At 53.5% G+C, this 20,549-nt stretch overlaps 1 protein-coding gene across 4 annotated transcripts in view; it reads right to left on the bottom strand.

The window, feature by feature from the left end:
- Window positions 1-169: 169 nt before the first annotated feature.
- The window catches only part of LOC134028871 (spectrin beta chain, non-erythrocytic 4-like), a 61,769-nt gene continuing 41,389 nt past the window's right edge, over window positions 170-20,549 (bottom strand). For 2 of the 4 annotated variants that reach the window (XM_062472750.1, XM_062472753.1), the window contains 18 exons: window positions 17,794-18,057; window positions 15,863-16,087; window positions 15,539-15,628; window positions 14,649-14,927; window positions 14,380-14,510; window positions 13,909-14,113; window positions 12,697-12,942; window positions 11,844-11,978; window positions 11,437-11,681; window positions 10,820-11,009; window positions 10,528-10,612; window positions 10,089-10,285; window positions 8,817-9,775; window positions 7,667-7,727; window positions 7,120-7,379; window positions 5,641-5,808; window positions 5,416-5,458; window positions 170-4,443 (listed from right to left, as the gene is read on the bottom strand). In XM_062472750.1, coding sequence (XP_062328734.1) covers window positions 4,168-4,443; window positions 5,416-5,458; window positions 5,641-5,808; window positions 7,120-7,379; window positions 7,667-7,727; window positions 8,817-9,775; window positions 10,089-10,285; window positions 10,528-10,612; window positions 10,820-11,009; window positions 11,437-11,681; window positions 11,844-11,978; window positions 12,697-12,942; window positions 13,909-14,113; window positions 14,380-14,510; window positions 14,649-14,927; window positions 15,539-15,628; window positions 15,863-16,087; window positions 17,794-18,057 — 4,059 coding nt within the window. In that variant the 3' untranslated portion in view covers window positions 170-4,167. The remainder of the gene's footprint in view (window positions 4,444-5,415; window positions 5,459-5,640; window positions 5,809-7,119; window positions 7,380-7,666; window positions 7,728-8,816; window positions 9,776-10,088; window positions 10,286-10,527; window positions 10,613-10,819; window positions 11,010-11,436; window positions 11,682-11,843; window positions 11,979-12,696; window positions 12,943-13,908; window positions 14,114-14,379; window positions 14,511-14,648; window positions 14,928-15,538; window positions 15,629-15,862; window positions 16,088-17,793; window positions 18,058-20,549) is intronic. The other 2 variants (XM_062472751.1, XM_062472752.1) reach the window with 2 other exon arrangements.

Below are 20,549 nucleotides of genomic sequence, written 5' to 3'. Positions count from 1 at the left end.
ACCCCTGTTTAGGGTTACGTCCAGGTCTTAAATTGACCTTTGACCTATGTATGAACAATTTACATCCAACATCTACTAGAAATTCGTTTTTAAAGTAGACCTAATTAAATATGTGATTCTCACATGCAGAGACAATCAACCACACATTTCTTTTTTTCAATATCACAATTTGTATTTATCAATTCAATCAAACGACTGTACAGACTCAATGTTTTTTAGAGTTGGATCTGGTTCATACATTATTAGTCATTCATTCACCTTTCTCCTTGTTCGGACTGTGCACCCCAGTATTGTACAGTGATCGTGTAGTGGAGCGATGAGACTATGAGACATGCACTGCAGTATCATATTAGAGACTAAGTCATTCATGCAACTTCTTTGACCTGATGTGGTGATGCGGCCAGTTTCATCCAGTCTGTACAAATTAATAACCACCCCTCCCATTCCCAAACAAAATAGTTAATAAAGTTTGTTGAAAACCAAAAAAAGAGGAGGGTTTCCCAGTATAACATCAGAAAAAAGAACTTATTTTCTTTTTAAAATCTTTACAGAAAATACTTTAAGCAATTACATTTTGTACAGATCATCAAGCTGTAGAACAGACTGTGGTCCAGTAAAAACAGTGGTGCTCTGGGGTCAGGGGTCAAAGTGCTGGGGAACCAATGAGAGGTGTCAGTCACTGACATGTGACCTACTGATCAGTCAGACATCCTGGATGGAAATAGCAATGACATGATTCTCTCAAATTAAGGACAATTCACAGTAATATGTGTCTGTTAGTCTCTGGCTTGTCAATGTTGCGTTACTTTACTTAAATTGTCATGGGAAACTTTAACTTCAGGTGATGCCCATAACATCTATTGTGATGACATGGCTAAAGCATTATGACTGCTTGATAGTTAACTTTATCTTGTATGGTGTACACCATCTGCATCAGCATTGTGATTTCAGTGATTCCTTACAAGTGTCACTATGAATTTAAAGCTGCACAGTACATTAGGATATAAAATTGTGCTTTCTATGTATTGATAACACCTGGCTGGTGTTTGGTCTATCCACTCAGATTATAATCTGATTTCTGATCTAAAACACAGAGACAGGGCAGGATTATATAGACAATACCTTCACAAATGACAACAATGTCCAGCGTGGAAAAACGTTGATGATCCTTTAATCAAAACTATTGGGAAGAAATGGTGGCTATAAGGGACAAAATGAGTCAACACACATTTATGGAGGATTTTGATTCAGGGGTATAATTTAACCACAGACAGGTAAAGTTACGGCTAACAGTAAACAGTTAACCAGCTCCTCCAGTCTCGATGGCGTCTAAGATGGTGTGATGAGGAGGACCGTTCTGCATGCAACACAGAACTCAGCGTGTCAGGCAAGACGAGGGACTATGACGTTAGAAACAGCCACTGCATGAAAAAGAACTCCCACTGCTCCAGTTATGCCGTGTCGCTAAAATGCTCATGACAGGTAGTGAAGGAGGGGCCCCTAAAGTGAGCTTTGATTGGGGCCACAACATGGACAAACCCACCTCTGTGTGTCAGGTTCATGGATACATCACTGACCGCTTTATTGACCTGTGGACATGAATAGAACTCCCTCTGAGACCCTGAAGCACCACTGTTCCTCCACCCCAGCCCGGGGGCACAGGGAGCCTCTTAGTGCAAAGGAAAAGTTGCATAAAGTCTCAGTATTCACATCCCTCACAAGTCTTTCCACTCTGTAAAACCTCAAACTGCAGACTGTTCAGAGTGATATCGATATGGCTGTGAGTGCAACATGGGTGACAGAAGACCAGGAGACATAATAGATTCATGTTGAAGATATGAACGTTATATTGGTGAGTGATGCTACCATGGCGACAGGTCTTTGGAGCAGACAGCTCGCCTGAGTCGACCCTGTGAGAAGGAGCAGAACGCCCGAAAAACCACAGACCGCCAAAAGCAAAACTCAAAAAATCATCAACCATCATCTCGATTCAATAACTAAAGAATTACATACATCCATTTGAAACCAGATCATTCTTTATTGAGCATTAGTTTGTTGTTGGGACTTAGATGTCCTAGCCGTGAGCAGTCAGGTCCTTACACGGGTAGTGGTGAGTTTACTACACAGTGGGGCCCCTATCTTGAAGACAGGGGATTAGTTTATTGATAGTATTCACCACTGCACAGTGTTGTATTACACGCTATGAAGCGTGTGGTTTATACACCCTTTAATTCAGGACCCTTGTTCTGTTGTCTCAGTGGTCTCCAACAGTAGCCCAATCGACCGTGTGCAGTGTCTTGTATACTGGACGATATATGCCACATTACATGTGATAGTTATGTATGTTCATTCAAAAATAGCCTCTGTCCATCCTTGTGTCCAACATGCGTAATAATGAATTGCATTAATTTGGCATTCACGCCTATTATATATATTTATATATATATATAGATGCATAAAATGTGTTCTTAAAAAAACAAGGTAGAAAAAGCTACTCAAATTGAACGCATTTGATGACACCTTAACTGTACTGTCCCTTCACAGAAACCCCCCTCACATCTATCTCAGTTACATACAGAGCTTTTAGAATGACAGGGTTCTCTCATTAGCATGTGGAACTTCCTGACACCATTTATGGCTTTGTGACGCTATGACAGACAGACAGACAGACAGATCCATGTGGAGTACTGTATGAAGCATGGAAAGGAACAAATAAATATGTACTCGCGGAAAAGAAAACACTCATCTCAACATAGAATACCTCTAGGGTGTGAGCCCTCAGGATAAATGATTCTCCAAGCAAGACATGCAACTCCACGCCTCATCTACACAGCAATTCATTCATTTATCCTGACAAAACACTTTTTTTTTCTTTTACATCCGTCGATCGACAGTGACCTCTGTGTGACCCCTGAACTCTGACCCTGGGGGTCACGACCGAGGCTGTGCCCTCCTGTGATTGGGTGTGTGTAAGAGCGTGGCATGAGTGAGCATACCAGCCATGCGTGGAAGACTGAGGGGGGATCTGAGGAGCGCGCATGACAACAGACAGAACCTGAGCTATGGATACCCTGGGAGAGCAGCAGGACGCACACGCACGCACACGCGCACAGGACTAACACAGGCAGACACACGTTTATCTACCACCTTCGACGGTTTATAAAAAGCAATGTGGCTGATGTGATCTGACAAGAGAGAATGTCCCACGGGTGAGCGGAGACAATCAGCGGGCAGGAAGGAGGAAGGAGGAGGCCTGGTGTTTGGAGGTATGAAGCCTGCCATGTCTCTATGGAGCTGGGGCTCTGGCCCGGGGCTCCAGGGGCTCCAGGGCTTGGAGGTCTGGAGGAGGTGGAAGCCTGGCAGGGGATGGTTGTAGATGCAGGACCAGCCCGACAGGATGATGATCCACTCTCCTCCTTCTCTCCTCCTCCCAGAACACCATGGCGGCTCGGTGTTGGTCAACCCAGATCCGGAGAGGAGGGGCTGGTCGATGACACCATTTTGCAGAAGAAAAACAGATGAGATCCAGGAAGTGAAATAGACTTCAGTCCAGATGTGTGGTCTAGATTGGAGGGTGAACGAGCAGAAATATAAAAAGAAAAAAAAATGAGAACAAACTTTTGTCTCTCTCCAAAAACAAGAGGCCAGTCAGTTAAAAACATTTTGGCTTATTTCTTTCATCTGGGAATATACTGTACGACTGGACGTTAAGATAGGCGGACAGACAGGAGATACATACAGATACAGCTCATCTCATACAAAAAAAGAAACATGAAACATTATGAGCTACGTTTTTCAATCTACCAGCGAAAACCACCCTTCCCTTCACACGCCTGACCAGAAGGCTGTGCGTCCTGCCATGCTCCTGTTTCTCCACCGGGGGGCAGCAGGTCTGGCCTCCACAGAGCAGCAGAGAAGTCGAGGAAGAGAGAGAGAGAGGAGGGTCAAAGGGGCTCAGACAGACTCCCGCTCCTCGTCCGTTCCATCCCTTCACCAGATCTTTGTCGTCCTTTGTCCCTTCACACCAAATCAACTGAGATCGGGGGGGGGATGTGGGAGAGCATAGAGGGACGCTCCAGAGTGTTACACTGTTCACCTCAGTCCCTAACCCCTCCCTCCCCTCCTGCCCCCTCCAACGCACCCCAAAACACAACAAACGCGCAATTCTCATTTCTTCTTGCTGGATTTTTCGGACCGCTTGTTTTCCGACTTCTCCCCCTTGTCCGACCTCTCCGAACGCTCCGGTTTCTCCGCCTTCTCGGCGCGCTCGCCCCGGTCCGAGCGCTCTCCGCCGCGCTCTGATTTGTTGTCGGCTTTGCTGCCGTCGCGCCGCGTGCCCTCGTCCGTGGATGAGGTAGTAGGGTGAGGCTGGCCCCATTTGGCGATCTGCTCGTGCTCCGAGATGCTAGTGGTGATGTTGGTGATCCAAGCTTTCAGGTCATCCTGGTGGAGGGAGGGAGGGGGGTGAGGGAGGGAGGGGGGTGAGGGAGGAAGGGGGGTGAGGGAGGGAGGGGGGTGAGGGAGGGAGGGAGGTGAGGGAGGGAGGTAGTGAGGGAGGGAGGGGGTGGTGGGGAAGAAAGAGAGAAATAGAGAAAGAAAGAGAGAGAGAGGAAAGGGATACAGAGACACCAACACAAACAGACATATAGGGCAGAAAGAGAAAGACGAGAGGGATAGAGAGAGTGTGAGAAACAAGAGTTAAAGTCCTGGGCGTGGAAAGGTAGACAACACTGTGAGGACCAGCTGGGTTATGGACTCATGTCCCAGTTAGGATGGATGGAGGGCCCAGTGCAAGAAGGAGAGATGGGGCAGAGGGCAGTTAAAGGGGGATTCCACCAAAAAATGAACAGTCAGGTTGTTATTTTCCAGTATTAGACCTTTCCATGCACCATCCCATGCTTATCCGCGATGGCTGTATGAGTGACGCGAGAACAAGGACCAGACATGCAAAACAGAAAAATTAGTCGGCTTTAAGGAAGGTTCTTGGGAAACACGTTTGGGATTTTTGCATGAATGTAATTCAGTTTTTTAGATATGTACCAAAATCAATAGCAAATGTAGCTACTGTCTGGTTAATTGTCCGAAACATTTACGCCCATTTACAAATGTTTGGTAAGACAATATATTAATTGCTACCTCAGCAGATCCTGAATATTTTTTACCCTTATCAATCAGCAACAAAAATATTTTGGAAAACCTAAGGAAATTAAGCAATTAAAACATATTACTAATTACTACTCCAATTGTTTAGTGAGAGAAAAACCAAGCATTGAAAGTGCATAATATTGTCAAATATTTTGTTGTGAATACCTGTTGGCTAATGGTCAAAGCAAAACAATGTTTGGGATATTAAACAGTAGTGCATGAAAGAAAAACCATACTGATGGTGGAATTCCCCTTTAAAAAACCTCTCACCTCATCCTTTGCATGGAACAAAAACTCGCTGCCATCTTGTGTTCTGCAGAGCGAGAGAGAGAGAGAGAGAGAGAGAGAGAGAGAGAGAGAGAGAGAGCAAAAGAGAGAAAGAGGGAAAAAGAGAGAGAAATAAATTAAGTTTACAATCCTTATAAAGACCGCCGATACAACAGACACACAAAGAACCAACGAAACCCAACCCCCCCCTCCGAAAACCGAACGTACTTGAGCGTGAAGACATTCTTCTTCTTCTTGTATCCGTTGGTGACGTCGCAGTCACAGTGGCTGAGGCTGAGCAGGGGCTCGTTGTTGTAAGGTGTGCTGGTGTTCTTGGCATCTTTATAGAAGCCCATCTCTCCCTTGTTCAGGACGCAGTACAAGTTCACCCAGGATCTGCTGCAGGGGCGGGCGGGGAGGGGGGGGCGGAGAAAAAGGGGCGGAGGTCAGAAGGACAATGCCCCGAGGCTCAACGCTAACCTAACCTCACTCACCTGCGGGGGGGCGTGGCCTGGACCGCGGCCGCGCAGGGCGGAGGGAGGAGAACACAGACGGCCAAACACAGACGGAGGGAGGGGCGGAGGGGGGAGGGGGGGGGGGAGGGAGGGGAAGCGTGCGGGGTAGAGGGGGCGGGCTACATGTGGCTTACCTTGGAGGGAGAGGGGAGGAGGCGGAGCCGGCAGCGAGGAGAAGCAGAGGGGAGAAGAAGCAGAGGAGTTTGGTTAAATGGCATTATGGCTGGGCGGGCGAACGACGGCTGTTACGGACGCCGTGACATGCGTGTCTCCATGTCAAAGCTGGCGTGTAGCTGGTCAAGTGTTAAAGAGCCATTCAGCTTTACCTTGGCATGTACATAGCTAGACATGTACATCGGAAACATTGGGTCGATGGGTATGTGGGTGGGGCTCATCCGCTTGGCTGGGGTTGGTGCGCGTGGGCGGGGGGAGGTGGTCACCCTGCCCTTTAGGGGGCAGTGCAGTGGCGGGAGGCGCTTTAGAGCCAGGCCCTCAAACTCGGCCGACTGAAGCTGCGTTTCAGGGTGCGATGTGGGGGCACAGCCGGGAGCCTGGGCGGGCAGGGGGGAGAGACAGCTGGATACCACACTGCCTACAGATGCTGGACACTGGGCAGATAAAGTACCCAAGCCCCGGGCTCCGGGCCCAGACCCCATGTTCCGGCCCACACCGTAGCCCCCCAGACCCCAGTACATCCATCAGCCAGCCAGCTGTGCCAGCCGGCCTTGCTCCGCCCTATGAGCAGGGGTTGGTTAGAGGCACCATGCATGCTGTTGCTGCAAGCAGTGCGATGGCAGGCGGCTGGTGTCTCATCGGCTGCTGCAGGTTGTAAACACAGAGTGGAGCTCCGATACACAAGCCTGGCTGACAAAAGCATATGTCCCTAAGCAAATGTATGATTTCACTATCAGCTAGAACATATGCCGACCCATAATGTTATCATTCAGTGTCAGTTACTTGAACATATGTCATTGTGGGTACAGCTCCCAACAGGAAGGCCTGAACATATGTTGTCTCGGACCTAGGGCACCAAAACAACGCTAGAACATATGTCATCGAAGCCAGTGTTCATGCGACAGTTGGACAGAGGTTAAGGTCAGTTAAGTTAGCTAGCTAGCTAGCATGCTACAGCTAGTGGGCCCATGCCTCCTCCTTCAGACCACCAGGCAGCGCTGTGCCCACGCGTGCCCACCTGTTGGCGCTCTTTTTCAGAGTCTCGATGTCCAGCTTGCGGAAGAGGAAGCCCTCGTGGTGGGCCGTGTGTGAGGGGACCTGGGGCACCGGGGGGCTGCTCTGGGCCGGGGCGGACCTGGAGCGGCGCGGTTCCCCGCCGGCGGGCTCCTTGGGTCGCGGTCGGCGCCGGGGCTTGGGGCGGTCCCGGGCACGGGGGCGCTCGGGGCGGGAAGGCTTCTCTGGTACACCATTAGGGACGCGGGGAACCTCACCTCTGGCCTGGGGGGGGGGGGGGGGGGGGGGGTGGAGAGAGAAGGGGAGAGATAGAGAGGGAGAGGGGGGGGAGATAGAGAAACAGGGGGGAGGGAGAGAGACAGAGAGAGAGAGAGAGAGAGAGAGAGAGAGAGAGAGAGAGACAGAGAGAGAAAGAGAGAGAGAGAGAGAGAGATGGAGCGAGAAAGAGGACAGTGTGAGAGAAAGTGGGGTGATATCAAATGTTAATATTGTCCTTGTATAACACAACGTGACATTACAACCCGTTGATCCATCACATGCGTAGTCCAGACCTGGGCAGCCTCTCTCTCCTGCAGCTGCTCCACAATGTCTGCCAGCGTGGACCTCTTCTCCCTGGAACCAGGCAGGGCACCAGGTCAGCAGCTCCCCTCACACACACCACACACACCACACACACCACACACACCACACACACCACTATCCTCATCCCCACTGAACTACACTCACCCTGACTTAGCTATACACATCCCTTACTCTTCCCCACTGAATTATCCTCATCCCCCCCTGAGCTACAACCATCCTCACTAACTACACCCATCCTAACAGAGCTACACCCATCCTAACAGAGCTACACCCATCCTAACAGAGCTACACCCATCCTAACAGAGCTACACCCATCCTCACTAACTACACCCATCCTAACAGAGCTACACCCATCCTAACAGAGCTACACCCATCCTAACTGAGCTACACCCATCCTCACTAACTACACCCATCCTAACAGAGCTACAACAACAACAATCCTCACTAACTACACCCATCCTCACAGAGCTACACCCATCCTAACAGAGCTACACCGATCCTCACTAACTACACCCATCCTAACAGAGCTACACCCATCCTCACTAACTACACCCATCCTAACAGAGCTACACCCATCCTCACTAACTACACCCATCCTAACAGAGCTACACCCATCCTCACTAACTACACCCATCCTAACAGAGCTACACCCATCCTCACTAACTACACCCATCCTAACAGAGCTACACCCATCCTAACAGAGCTACACCCATCCTCACTAACTACACCCATCCTAACAGAGCTACACCCATCCTCACTAATTACACCCATCCTAACAGAGCTACACCCATCCTCACTAACTACACCCATCCTAACAGAGCTACACCCATCCTCACTAATTACACCCATCCTAACAGAGCTACACCCATCCTCACTAATTACACCCATCCTAACAGAGCTACACCCATCCTCACTAACTACACCCATCCTAACAGAGCTACACCCATCCTCACTAATTACACCCATCCTAACAGAGCTACACCCATCCTCACTAACTACACCCATCCTAACAGAGCTACACCCATCCTCACTAACTACACCCATCCTAACAGAGCTACGCCCATCCCCTCTGAGCTAGCCTCCCCCACCCGCCCAGCTCCTCACCCCGCGGTGACTCACCCCCCCGCAGAGCGCCGGTCCGAGTGCTCCTTGGCCGTGTCGTGCTCGCTGGACTCCTGTCTCTCCAGGCGGTGGCGGTCGCGGCGGCGCCCCTCGTGGCCGTGGCCCTCCTGCTCGCTGGACGTCTGCCTCTCCAGGCGCCTCTCGTGGCGCTCGGCCCGCTCCCGCCACACCTCCTGGGGCAGCTCGTCCCTCCGTGCCTGGATCAGCTGCTCGCTGCTCAGTTGGCGCTCCAGCCGGGCCTCCCTGCCCTGGGGCTGGGACTGGGGGTCCGTCCAGCTGCTGCTGCCCGCCCGGGCTGCCCCTCGGCTGGGCTCGCTGTTCAGCCTCTCCCTGCCGGGCTCCTGGAGCACCACCTCAGCCATCACCATCTCTCCCTCCCTCTCCCTCTCTCTGCTTGGCTCTCCCTCCCGCTCCTTCTCCCTCTCCCTCTCCCGGGCCTTCTCCAGTCGGCCGGCCACCAACAGGGGCGTCACCACGTCATCGATGTGTTTGATCTTCGGCTGCCGCAGGTACGGGGACGCCCTGGCCTCCGTCGCCGTTACCGTGGCAACGGCGTTGACGGCGATCGTGGGGATGTTGCAAGCGAAGTTGACGGCGACGTTGCTGATGACGTTGGCGGCGGCGGCAGAGGAGGAGGCGGTGCCCAGACCGGCGTCCAAGCCCACCACGCCGACGAGCCGAGGTTCCATGTGGCGGTAGGAGGAGCCGTTCATCACCGGCGTGTAATTGGCCACGGTGGAGCCGAGGCGGCGAGCAACAGAGGAGGGCGAGGGCTCCTGGGGCGGGCGCTCGGGGCGAGGCTCGGCCTGCTCGTAGATGGTCTGCCTCATGAGGGCGGAGCCTGCGCTGCGGGAGGGGGAGGGCGAGGGGGAGGCGTCCTGGGGGTCCAGGAACACCTTGCGGCCCAGCAGGGGGGTGGGGGGGAGCTGGGACTGCTCTGCCTTCAGCTTTTCCACCTGGAAACAATCACAGGTCACTTTGGAGACAAAGCCAACATGGTGGGCAGTGAAAATCGAAATCAGAGTCAGAATCTGAGTCAGACTCAGAGTCAGAGTTAGTGACTGAAGGGAAACAGAAAAACAGAGTCGGAGTTCAAATTCAAGACAGAGACAAAGTTGTTGTCAGTCAAAATCTGATTCAGTCAGAATCAGAACCATAATTTGAATCAAAGTCAGAGTCAGAGCTGTAATCAAACAAACAAACATTCCTTTTCCTCTTGACCCCTGACCCCTCAGGGGGGTGTGTGTGGGGGGGGACTGATGCCGTTACCGTGGTGAGTCGCCGTAGCGAGCTGAAGCGCTCCTCCCAGGTGGCCGCCGCCTTCCGGAAGGCCTCGTGTCGACGAATCAGCTGCTCCACCTCGTCCACACTGGCGCCCAGCTCCTTGCTGCTGATGAAGGGCTCCTGGGCTGTCAGCCACGCCTCCGCCACCACCGCCTCCTGGGCAAACTGGTGCACCTCCAACACTGGTGGGGGGAGAGATGGGGAGGAGAGCAGGAGAGGGAATAACATTAGAGACTTATGTATGGTGTGTGTGTGTGTATGTGTGTGTGTGTGTGTGTGTGTGTGTGAGTGTGAGTGTGCGTGTGTGAGTGAGAGTGTGTGTGTATGTGTGTGTGTGTGTGAGTGTGAGTGTGTGTGTGTGAGTGTGCGTGTGTGAGTGAGTGAGGGTGTGTATGTGTATGTAGGCCGTCTCAGGGTCACTCACTGTGCTGCAACAGCTCCCAGTGCTTGTCCCACTTCTCCGACAGCTCATGTTGCTTAGCAACCACCTTGTCCAGCTTCTCCTTGATCTGAGAAACAACCAATCACAGGACAAAAACACACTGTAAGACACCAATGGAGCGTCTCTGTCGACTACCTCCCAACTTCTTGGTTCAAGTCTGCGTCCGGGGTGCCGGCCGGCCTCCAGAACAGCATACTGTACATCACTGAAAAGTAAGGCGGGGGTCTAAAACAGGTTAGGGGGGGGGGGATCCGACCGGTGTAACCGTGGTTACCTCCTCGGCGGCGGGGTTGCGGGCGGCAAGCAGGGTCTTGCCCATCTCGATACACTGCAGCACGCTGCGACTGCGTGCCTCCACCTCGCTCTTCAGGCTCTGGTGGTAGTTCATCAGCACCTCCACAGACGACACGTCCCTGAAAGGACCAGACAGCCCACAGGACGAGGTTAGCTCTCGGGGCAGCGCGCTGACGGTGAGGGAGAAGAGCACAGGGTTACACACCCACCGAGACAGGGGCCGGCCGCCCTGCCTCACACACACAGGAGGAACACTGACCGGCCATTTTGACAAGGTCAAATGTAGGCCTTTCCATGGTGTTAATTAAAGACAATAACACAGTTACAAGCTGTAGCTACTGGGACATTCCGGGTATGTTTTTTTATCTTTATAGTTCACCTTGAAATTGTGTTTGTGTTTTAACATTCGGAAATGTAACTGTAGAAATTACAGATTACATCTGAGCTTGTTCAGGAGTATTTTGGGGGGGATGTGACAGATAAAGTAGAGTGTCTAAACATTTATTGAAGTTACAGAACTTCTCTGCCATCATTTTCAGATTTTGCGCGCTCTAGAAACAACTTGAAAACAGGAAGGTGTTCTCTAAGCCAGGGTACCTGGGTTTTTCCCCGGTTCCTATCTGACAGATGATGCTGTCCATCCACATGATCTGGTCGCGCACCACGCCGAAGAACCGCAGCTTGTCCGTCGCCGTGGTGATCTGCACACGGCACTCCTCGCAGGAAGTCAGCAGCTCCTTCCAGGAGCGCATCACTTCCTGCTCGCGGCCCGCGATGGCCTCGGCCTTCTCCCCGGCATAGACCGTCCTCAGCTGGGCAGCGCTCTCCTGAAGCTGGCGCACCTGGACACACACACACACAATACACACACATACATAGACACCCACATACACAAAAAACATGCATAAGTGTACGCTTCTAACTCCAACACTCAAATGGATCCAAACAGGTACAAGAGGCCAGCCCTGAGGCCTGATTGGCTACGGCGTGTGCGTGCGTGTCACCTGGGTGACGAGCAGCTGGATGTCGTGCTCGAAGCTGTGCATGAGCCTCTGCAGCGTGCTGGTGTTGGGCGTGCCCCCCTGGCGCGCTCTCACCTCCGGCAGACGACGCTGCTTGTCATCGATCTGGGCCAGGACCTGGGTGAGGGTTTGTGTGCGTGCGTGTACGTGCGTGTACGTGTGCGTGTGTGTGCGTGTGCGTGCATGTACGTGGGTGTGTGAGTGTGTGTGCGTGTGTGTGCGTGCATGTACGTGTGTGTGTGTGTGTGAGTGTGTGTGTGTGCGTGTGCGTGTACGTGTGTATTTGTGCGAGTGTGTGTGTGTGAGTGTGTGCGTGTATTTGTGTGAGTGTGTGAGAGGGAGGGGGCAGACAGCAGGAGAGAACAGTCAAAGGCCTGTGCAGCTTCAAGCTCCAATGCCTGTTGCAGTAATGCAGTAAAACACTTGGTCATCTTCCACAAGCATGTTCAGTCCACGGGGGACCATGGAGGCTTTTACAACCATCCACAGTCTAAGCAGATGACAGTCTGGTTCTGCTTAACAACTACTCAGTGTCAGTTCCTGTCCATGTACATAGACATTCTGACACTTATTTATTTCGCATTTATCCAAAGCGATCCACAAAAAGATTTTCTCTACCTCTGCAGTTTTTTAGCACAATTTATGTTTCATAAGGGCTCAGTACTGGTCAGTACTTGTCAGTATAGGTCCGTATTGGTCAGCGTTGGTCAGTATTGGTCAGTGTAGGTCAGCGCTAATCAGTATTGGTCAGTGGGTCGGTGGGTCGGTGGGTCAGTGGGTCGGTATTGGTCAGAACTGGTCAGTACCGGTCAGTCATGCCTCCTGTCTCCTCTACCTCTCTGCAGTCTGAGAAGAACTTGTGCAGCTGGTGTGAGGCGGCCAGCATCTGTCCCCGCGTCTCCATCAGCTCGAGCAGGTCGGCCCAGGCCTCGTTCACGCCGTCCTTCCACTCGGCGATGGTGGCGGCGTCGGCGTGGCCGTAGTCGATCAGCTCGTCCACCATCTGGTTGATGGCCGTCACACGCTCCTGGCCCACGCCGCTGGTCTCCGAGGCGAACTCGGTGAACTTCTCCTGCAGAATCTGCAGAGGTTAGACACGACGGCAGACATCAGGCCTGAACACCCTGGGTCAGACTCAGGACCAGGGGCCTCCACACAGACACACCCTGGGTCAGACTCAGGGCCAGGGGCCTCCACACAGACACACCCTGGGTCAGACTCAGGACCAGGGGCCTCCACACAGACACACCCTGGGTCAGATTCAGGACCAGGGGCCTCCACACAGACACACCCTGGGTCAGACTCAGGGCCAGGGGCCTCCACACAGACACACCCTGGGTCAGACTCAGGACCAGGGGCCTCCACACAGACACACCCTGGGTCAGACTCAGAGCCAGGGGCCTCCACACAGACACACCCTGGGTCAGACTCAGGACCAGGGGCCTCCACACAGACACACCCTGGGTCAGACTCAGGGCCAGGGGCCTCCACACAGACACACCCTGGGTCAGACTCAGGGCCAGGGGCCTCCACACAGACACACCCTGGGTCAGACTCAGGGCCAGGGGCCTCCACACAGACACACCCTGGGTCAGACTCAGGGCCAGGGGCCTCCACACAGACACACCCTGGGTCAGACTCAGGGCCAGGGGCCTCCACACAGACACACCCTGGGTCAGACTCAGGGCCAGGGGCCTCCACACAGACACACCCTGGGTCAGACTCAGGGCCAGGGGCCTCCACACAGACACACCCTGGGTCAGACTCAGGGCCAGGGGCCTCCACACAGACACACCCTGGGTCAGACTCAGGGCCAGGGGCCTCCACACAGACACACCCTGGGTCAGACTCAGGGCCAGGGGCCTCCACACAGACACACCCTGGGTCAGACTCAGGGCCAGGGGCCTCCACACAGACACACCCTGGGTCAGACTCAGGACCAGGGGCCCTTCCTTTCCCCACTTCATTAATATTGGTGACATGCCAGTGTGTGTGTGTGTGTCTGTGTGTGTGTATATGCAGAGTGAGCATCATCAGCCCTACTGACCGTGACGTGCTCGTAGTCCTGGCCCAGCTCGGGGGAGCTGGCCACCACCTCCCTCTCGGCGATCCACTGCTCCAGCTCGGCCACCTCGCGGCTCAGCTGGTACAGCCAGTACTGCTGCTCCAGCCGAGACTTCCTCTCCTCCACCAGGTCCTTCAGGGACACGTACAGACGGTCCACCTGGGACTGGCGCTTGCTGATTTGCTCGCTGGGGGGGGGGGGGGGGGGGGGAGCGAGGAGAGGAGGACAAGGAGGAAATAAAGGGTGGGAGGACGGAAGGACAAAGGGGGGAGAAAGAGGGAGACAGAGAGAGAGAGACAAGCGTGATTAGAGTGGACCTGCTCAGGAGAGAACATCACTCTGCTTTTTCTCTTGAGGACAGCAGAGGACACGACAGAACAGCAGGGGACAGCAGGGGACAGCAGGGGACCGCAGAGAGGGCAAAGGGCGGAGGGAGATGGCGGGGAGCCTCACCTGTCGGGGTGTCCCATCTCCAGCAGCTGTCTGCACTGCTGGGACAGCAGGCCAATGGTCTCGGCGTAGTCCTCGATGGTCTGCTCCAGGACCAGGTGCTTCTTCAGCAGCTGCAGGGTGCTGGGCTCGTCCTGGACACACCAGCAGCAGACGGGCTCACACACACACACACAGGCTAATGACACGGAAAAATGCTCCCCCCGGTGGGCCCGGCCCCCTCCGGCCCCCCCCCCCCCCCCGCCCCCCCCACCCAACCCCCACCCCCACACCTTGCCCTTCTCCTCGTTCATCATGTGCAGCTCCTGCTCGCTGAGCCAGGCCTCCACCTCGGCCATGTCGTAGTAGTACTGCTGGGCCTGGTAGGTGGCGTCCAGCAGCAGCTGCCTCCGCTCCGTCTCCGCCCACAGCAGCGCCCATACGTACGCCAGCTGCTCCAGCCCCGCCCGCACGCAGTCCGCCTCGGGGCTGCGCATGGACGCCACGAGGCCCGCCCGCTCCAGCACCTCCTCCACGCGGCCCCGGTGGCCCTCCAGCTCCCTCTGGAGGGTCTGGGGGAAGGAGGGGGGGGGGGGGGTAGGGGGGAGGAGGGGGACGAAAGAGAAGCAGGGAGTGGTTACCATCACGTTTGCCTTCAGGTGATGCGTTGAGACAGAGGAGGAGCAGAGGTGAGAGGGAGAGTGATCGGGTGAGAGAGAGGGAAAAGATGAGGAGAGAGGCTGGAAGGGGAGAGGGTGAGAGGTGGAGGACAGCCCCGGGGGGCGGCGCAGATGAGAGACGAGGGAAATGCACGCAGCGGAACCTTCCGGTGAGATGGGGGGAGGACAGACGAAGATGAGGAGAGGAGGGGGGGAGGGGTGTAGACAGGGATGGAGAGAGATATGAGGACTCAACCGACATTAAGGAGATGGGAGAGAGAGAGATGAAGAGGAGAGAGAGATGGAGAGAGAGATGAAGAGGAGAGAGAGATGTAGAGAGAGATGAAGAGGAGAGAGAGATGGAGAGAGAGATGAAGAGGAGAGAGAGATGTAGAGAGAGATGAAGAGGAGAGAGAGATGTAGAGAGAGATGAAGAGGAAAGAGAGAAGGAGAGAGAGATGAAGAGGAGAGAGAGATGGAGACGAGAGAGAGATATGAAGGCAGACAGGAGTTGAGGTGGTCACCTGGTTCTTCTTCATGTGCTGCTGGACAGCCTGCAGGCTCGAGCCGTGCTCTTGGGACGTGGCCATGGGGAGGCGCTCCTGCACCCACAGCTACAACCACAGGAAGTGATGTCAGAACACACACCAGGAACAGGAAGTGGGTGTGTACAACACCTTTCAACACAGCTACAGTAGCAAGACAAGGGCCATAAACACAGTCGTGTGTGTGCATGTGTGCGCGTGTGTATGCGCGCGTGATGTGCATGTGTGTACGCGTGCGTGTGTGGGAGTGTGTACGTGGTTGCGTGTCTGTGTGTGAAGAGTGTGTGCGTGTGCTCCACTCACGATCTCGTCCTCCAGGTCTCGTCCGACCTGGTGCACCTCCTTGGAGGCCAGCAGGATCCTCCGGCGCTCCTTCAGAGGCTCGATCAGCCGCACCATGCGCGTCTCCACGGCAACCTGCCGCTCCTCCACCGTGTCCCGGATCTGGCCCTGCTGGGGCATGGAGGCCGTCTGCACCTGGAGGTCCCCCACCTCGTGGTACCACGCCTCCATCTGGCTCTCCATGGTCTAAGGGAAGAGGAGGAGGGGTGGGGAGGGGGGACGAGGGAGGGGGATGGATGAGGGGGGATGGATGAGGATGAGGAGGCGGGGAGGGTGGGAGAGTAAGTAATGGAGTGTGGGTGGAGGAGTGGGGAGTGGATGGGGAGAGGTGGAGAAGGAGGAGGAGGAGAGGGGGGTGGGGGTGGGGGGGGGGACGTAGGAAGGGACAGAGGGAGGAGGAAGATGTGAGGAGTAGTGTGGAGGAGGAGTGTGAAAAGAAATGAGAAGGAAGGAAAGATGGGCGAAGACAAGTACACGGCAGGAAAAGGAAGGGTTTGAAAAGGAGAGAAGAAACGAGGGAGGGAGGGAGGGAGAGATTAGGAGTGGGTGGCAGAATGAGGACGATCTCTCCTTCTCGATTTCAACACCTCCCTTTTATCACAGTGCCACTGTGGGAATACTGGAGATGAACAGCTCTGGTTCAACCAGCCCTCTGATACCTCACACACACAGACAGCCAGTCAGACAGACAGACAGACAGACTGATATACAGACAAGAAAACAGACAGACAGGCAAACTGACAAGCAGACAGATAGACAGACAGACACATTCTCTCACAGCACAGAGGTAGTGTAGGTATGGGGTATTCCCCTATACAGTTACAGTATATACAGCCTAGTTCTCCACGCAGCCTCAGAAATGATTCACTTGACGTAAATAAATCATTGCAACTGAACACGACAATAATATCTATAGCAGTGTCAGTGAAATGGTCAAAAGGGAACGCTTTCAACTCTCTTCCACACACACACACACACACACACACACACACACACACACACACACACACACACACACACACCCACACACACACACACATACACACATGCACACACTGTACATGCACACACACAGATATCATGCATAGTTTAACAGAAAGTGGCAGAACCGTGATGCTGATCTCACCAAGATCAGGGGAGACAACAGATAGGAGGAGAGGAGGAGAGGGGTGGAGGGGAGAGGAGAGAAGAGAAGAGAAGAGAGGAGAGGAGAGGAGAGAAGAGAAGAGAGGAGAGGAGAGGAGAGGAGAGGAGAGGAGAGGAGAGAAGAGAAGAGGAGAGGAGAGAAGAGGAGAGGGGAGGGAATTAAAGGAGGAGAGGAGGATAACGACAGAGACAAACCAAAGAGAGAAGAGTACTGTACCCCTGTATGGTGGTTGCATGGTGGTTGCATGGTGGTTGGATGGTTGGATGGTTGGATGGTGGTTGGAGAGCGTACAGTAACAGTAGCAACAAAGGCTGGCTTAAAAGGAAGTCTAAGCAACGTCATGCTGTTGGAGAGGAGATGAGAGATGGTGACATGATGACAGACCATGTGTGTGTGTGTGTGTGTGTGTGTGTGTGCGTCCATGTGTGTGCATGTGTGTGTGTCTATGTAAGAGCGTGTGTGGTGTGAGTCTGACTTCTCCAATGACCATCCATTGGAGTACAGACTGGCTATCTGACAAAAATGGCAAATCAATCAAGCTCAGAGAGCAATACTCATCCAAATAAAACAAAGCAAAACACCTCACAAAATAACTACAAACAAATAGAAAATGCATATTCAATAAACAAGATGATCCGTCGTTTCCTGAGACTCCCGAGGTCACGATGATTCACCCAATAAATAGTTCAACAACAAACAAACAGGAATCAGGTAGAACAAAACCACAGCAGGCACAGAGAGAGACCTGAAGTTTCTTGAGTTGCTTGTTGACGCTGGTCAGGTCCTGGCCCGGGTCCACGTAGCATAGCTGACCCTCGAGCTGGCCCAGCCGGTGGTCCAGACTGGAGTAGCTCTGGACCAGGAGGTCGGCCCGGTTGGCCTCGAACAGCTGGCGGGCCTTGGCCTGGGTGGTGCTCTCCAGGTCCTGCCAGCACTCCCGGATCTCCCCTAGCTTCCTCCTGACCACCGGGCTCAGCTCAGGCTTCTCCTGCATCAGCTGCAGGCCCTCCTGGAGGGGGAAGGGGGAGGCGGGGGGGGAGAGGAACAGTTACGAGACAGGAACGAGAGAGAGAGAGAGAGAGAGAGAGAGAGAGAGAGAGAGAGAGAGAGAGAGAAGAGAGAGAGAGAGAGAGAGAGAGAGAGAGAGATGGAGAGAAACGGTGACAGAAAAAGTAATGACAGAGAGAGAAATGAGAGAGAGAGAGCTACAGTTAACATAGTAAAAAGAGAGAGTAAACAGAGGGAGAAAAAGAGGGAAAGGGACGGAAACGGAGAGAGAGCGACGCAGAGAAAGAAAGAAATGGAGAGAGAAGTGGAGGATGGAGAGACTGAAAGGAGAAAGGAAAGGAGAGAGACACACGGACTGAAGACCGAGGGAGATACACGCAGCCCGTACCGCCAAGCAGTTCAGATGAACTGTACACCAGATTGAGACCTCTCATCTCTCCTCTACCCCTATGAGAGGCGTAAAGCTGGGCTTCCAGCCATCCGTCTCAGCCAGGCTGATCAGACTGCAGCGAGGCCCAACTGAGCAGCTCTATCTGGGTTAGCAGGGCCCCTGGGGCCCCCCCAGGTAGCATCAGAGGGGTGGAGGGTAGGGGGGGCTGCGTCGGGGGCCATCACAAATACACTACACTACTTTTATCTTCCTGGAAATCACTCTGCTCCATCCTTCTACTTCCATCCGGCCTTCCATAAAACATCTCTCACCTTTTCATCGCACTACCCCTCCAATCTTTCCATCCCTTCATCCCTGTACCTCACCAATCTATACCTCCCTATGTCCTTCTACCCATACAGTTGCTCCTTCCCTCTAACTGCCCCCCCCCCCTCCTCCCCGACACACACACACAATCTCTCCATCCTTGCCTAGTGTCCTAACATACTGGGTCGTTAACCCTCTAATCACCTGACTTGATATTCATGACCATGCAGACGCAGACCCAGCCGCTAGCACCAAAGGAGAGATTAGCACCCCCAGCCCCGGCCCCTTTCCCCTCCCTGCCCCGTCCCCCCCTCCCAGGCCCTGCCCCCCCTCCCAGGCCCTGCCCCTTGCCCGCTCAATAAAGCCCCCATAATGCCCCCCCCCCCCCCCCCCCCGCCTGCATCCCTTTCTCCGTCGGCACTCATCCAACACCCCCCCTCCGCCCTTTCTCCATCTCTCCACTCCCCCTTTCCAACACCTGCTCCCTTGCTCCCTCCCTCCTTTCATATTTCCCTCTGGTTCCCCTCCCCCACCTTGCAGAGAAAAGACCCTATTTTCAGACCCCCTCCCTCCCTCTCCCCCTCACCCCTCCCCCAACACACCCCTCCCACCCAGCTGTACTTCACCCCATATCCGAGGCAGTGTGCACAAGTGCATATATGCGAGCATGCAATTATGTGTATTTGTGTGTGAATGTATCTCCCTGTGTGTGTATCTGTGTGTGCAGACCCAGGCCCAGACCCAGAACCTGTTTCTACCTGCGAGATCGGGCCAGAACCAGAACCATGTTAAACAGACACACTAGCGAGAATCTGACATTTTCTTCGTATTTTGGCATTGCTTTGTGAAATCATTGAATCAGGCAACTCAATAGAGTCAGGTGGCTGAGCGGTGAGGGAGTCGGGCTAGTAATCCAAAGGTTGCAAGTTCGATTCCCGGTCATGCCAACTGACGTTGTGTCCTTGGGCAAGGCACTTCACCCTACTTGCCTCGGGGGAATGTCCCTGTAAGATAAGATAAGAGCGTCTGCTAAATGACTAAATGTAATGTAAATAGGGAGCTGAGAGAGAAAGAGGTAGGGAGAGAGAGGAAGAAAGGAAGCGAGAGGGAGTGATAGGGAGAAAGAGAAAGAGCTGGAGAAAGAGAGGGGGTAAGTGCGGGAGGAAGGGAGAGATATAGTGAGGAAAAGGGTGAGAGGAAGAAAGGGGTGAAGAGTGGGGGAGCTGAATTTGATAGAATCACAGTAAAGCCAATGAACAGATGGCGTTAAGAATCCCCATCATCATTATGGTATCATGTATACAATATCCAGCATCTGTTATTGAACTACAATTACCTAACGTTTGGTCAACACGTTTGGCAGGTTGAATCTACTGACAATATTTGCAGCAATATGTGAATATGCCTGGGGGTACCCCTGTGCATGGTAGAAATGCACACACGCACAAACTCACACACACAGACTCTCAACCACACACACATTAGAGCTACTAAAGACTGGCTCTCAGAGTATTAAAGCTGTCCTGCTGTACGAGGGTTGGAAATTGCGCTGTGTGACATGTGTTACGTAAGACAGAAACTGGATCCATCAGCTTCCCTCTCTCTGCATATTCCTCTCTCTTTCTCCTGATCCCTTTTCTCTCCATTTCCCTCCTCTACCCCATCCCTTCATCTCCCCCATACCCGACTCTCTCTCCAACCCTCTCTCTCCCTATCCCTCTTTCTCCTGTATTCGCCTCCTTTCCCTCATCTCTTCATTTCCCTGTTCCTCCATCTTCCCCATCCCCTTGCCTTCC

This window comes from Osmerus eperlanus, chromosome 11, assembly GCF_963692335.1.
Source record: "Osmerus eperlanus chromosome 11, fOsmEpe2.1, whole genome shotgun sequence".
NCBI classification, from domain to species: domain Eukaryota; kingdom Metazoa; phylum Chordata; class Actinopteri; order Osmeriformes; family Osmeridae; genus Osmerus; species Osmerus eperlanus.
Note: the sequence above shows the minus strand (reverse complement) of the source record. Positions and strands in the feature narration are given on the sequence as shown.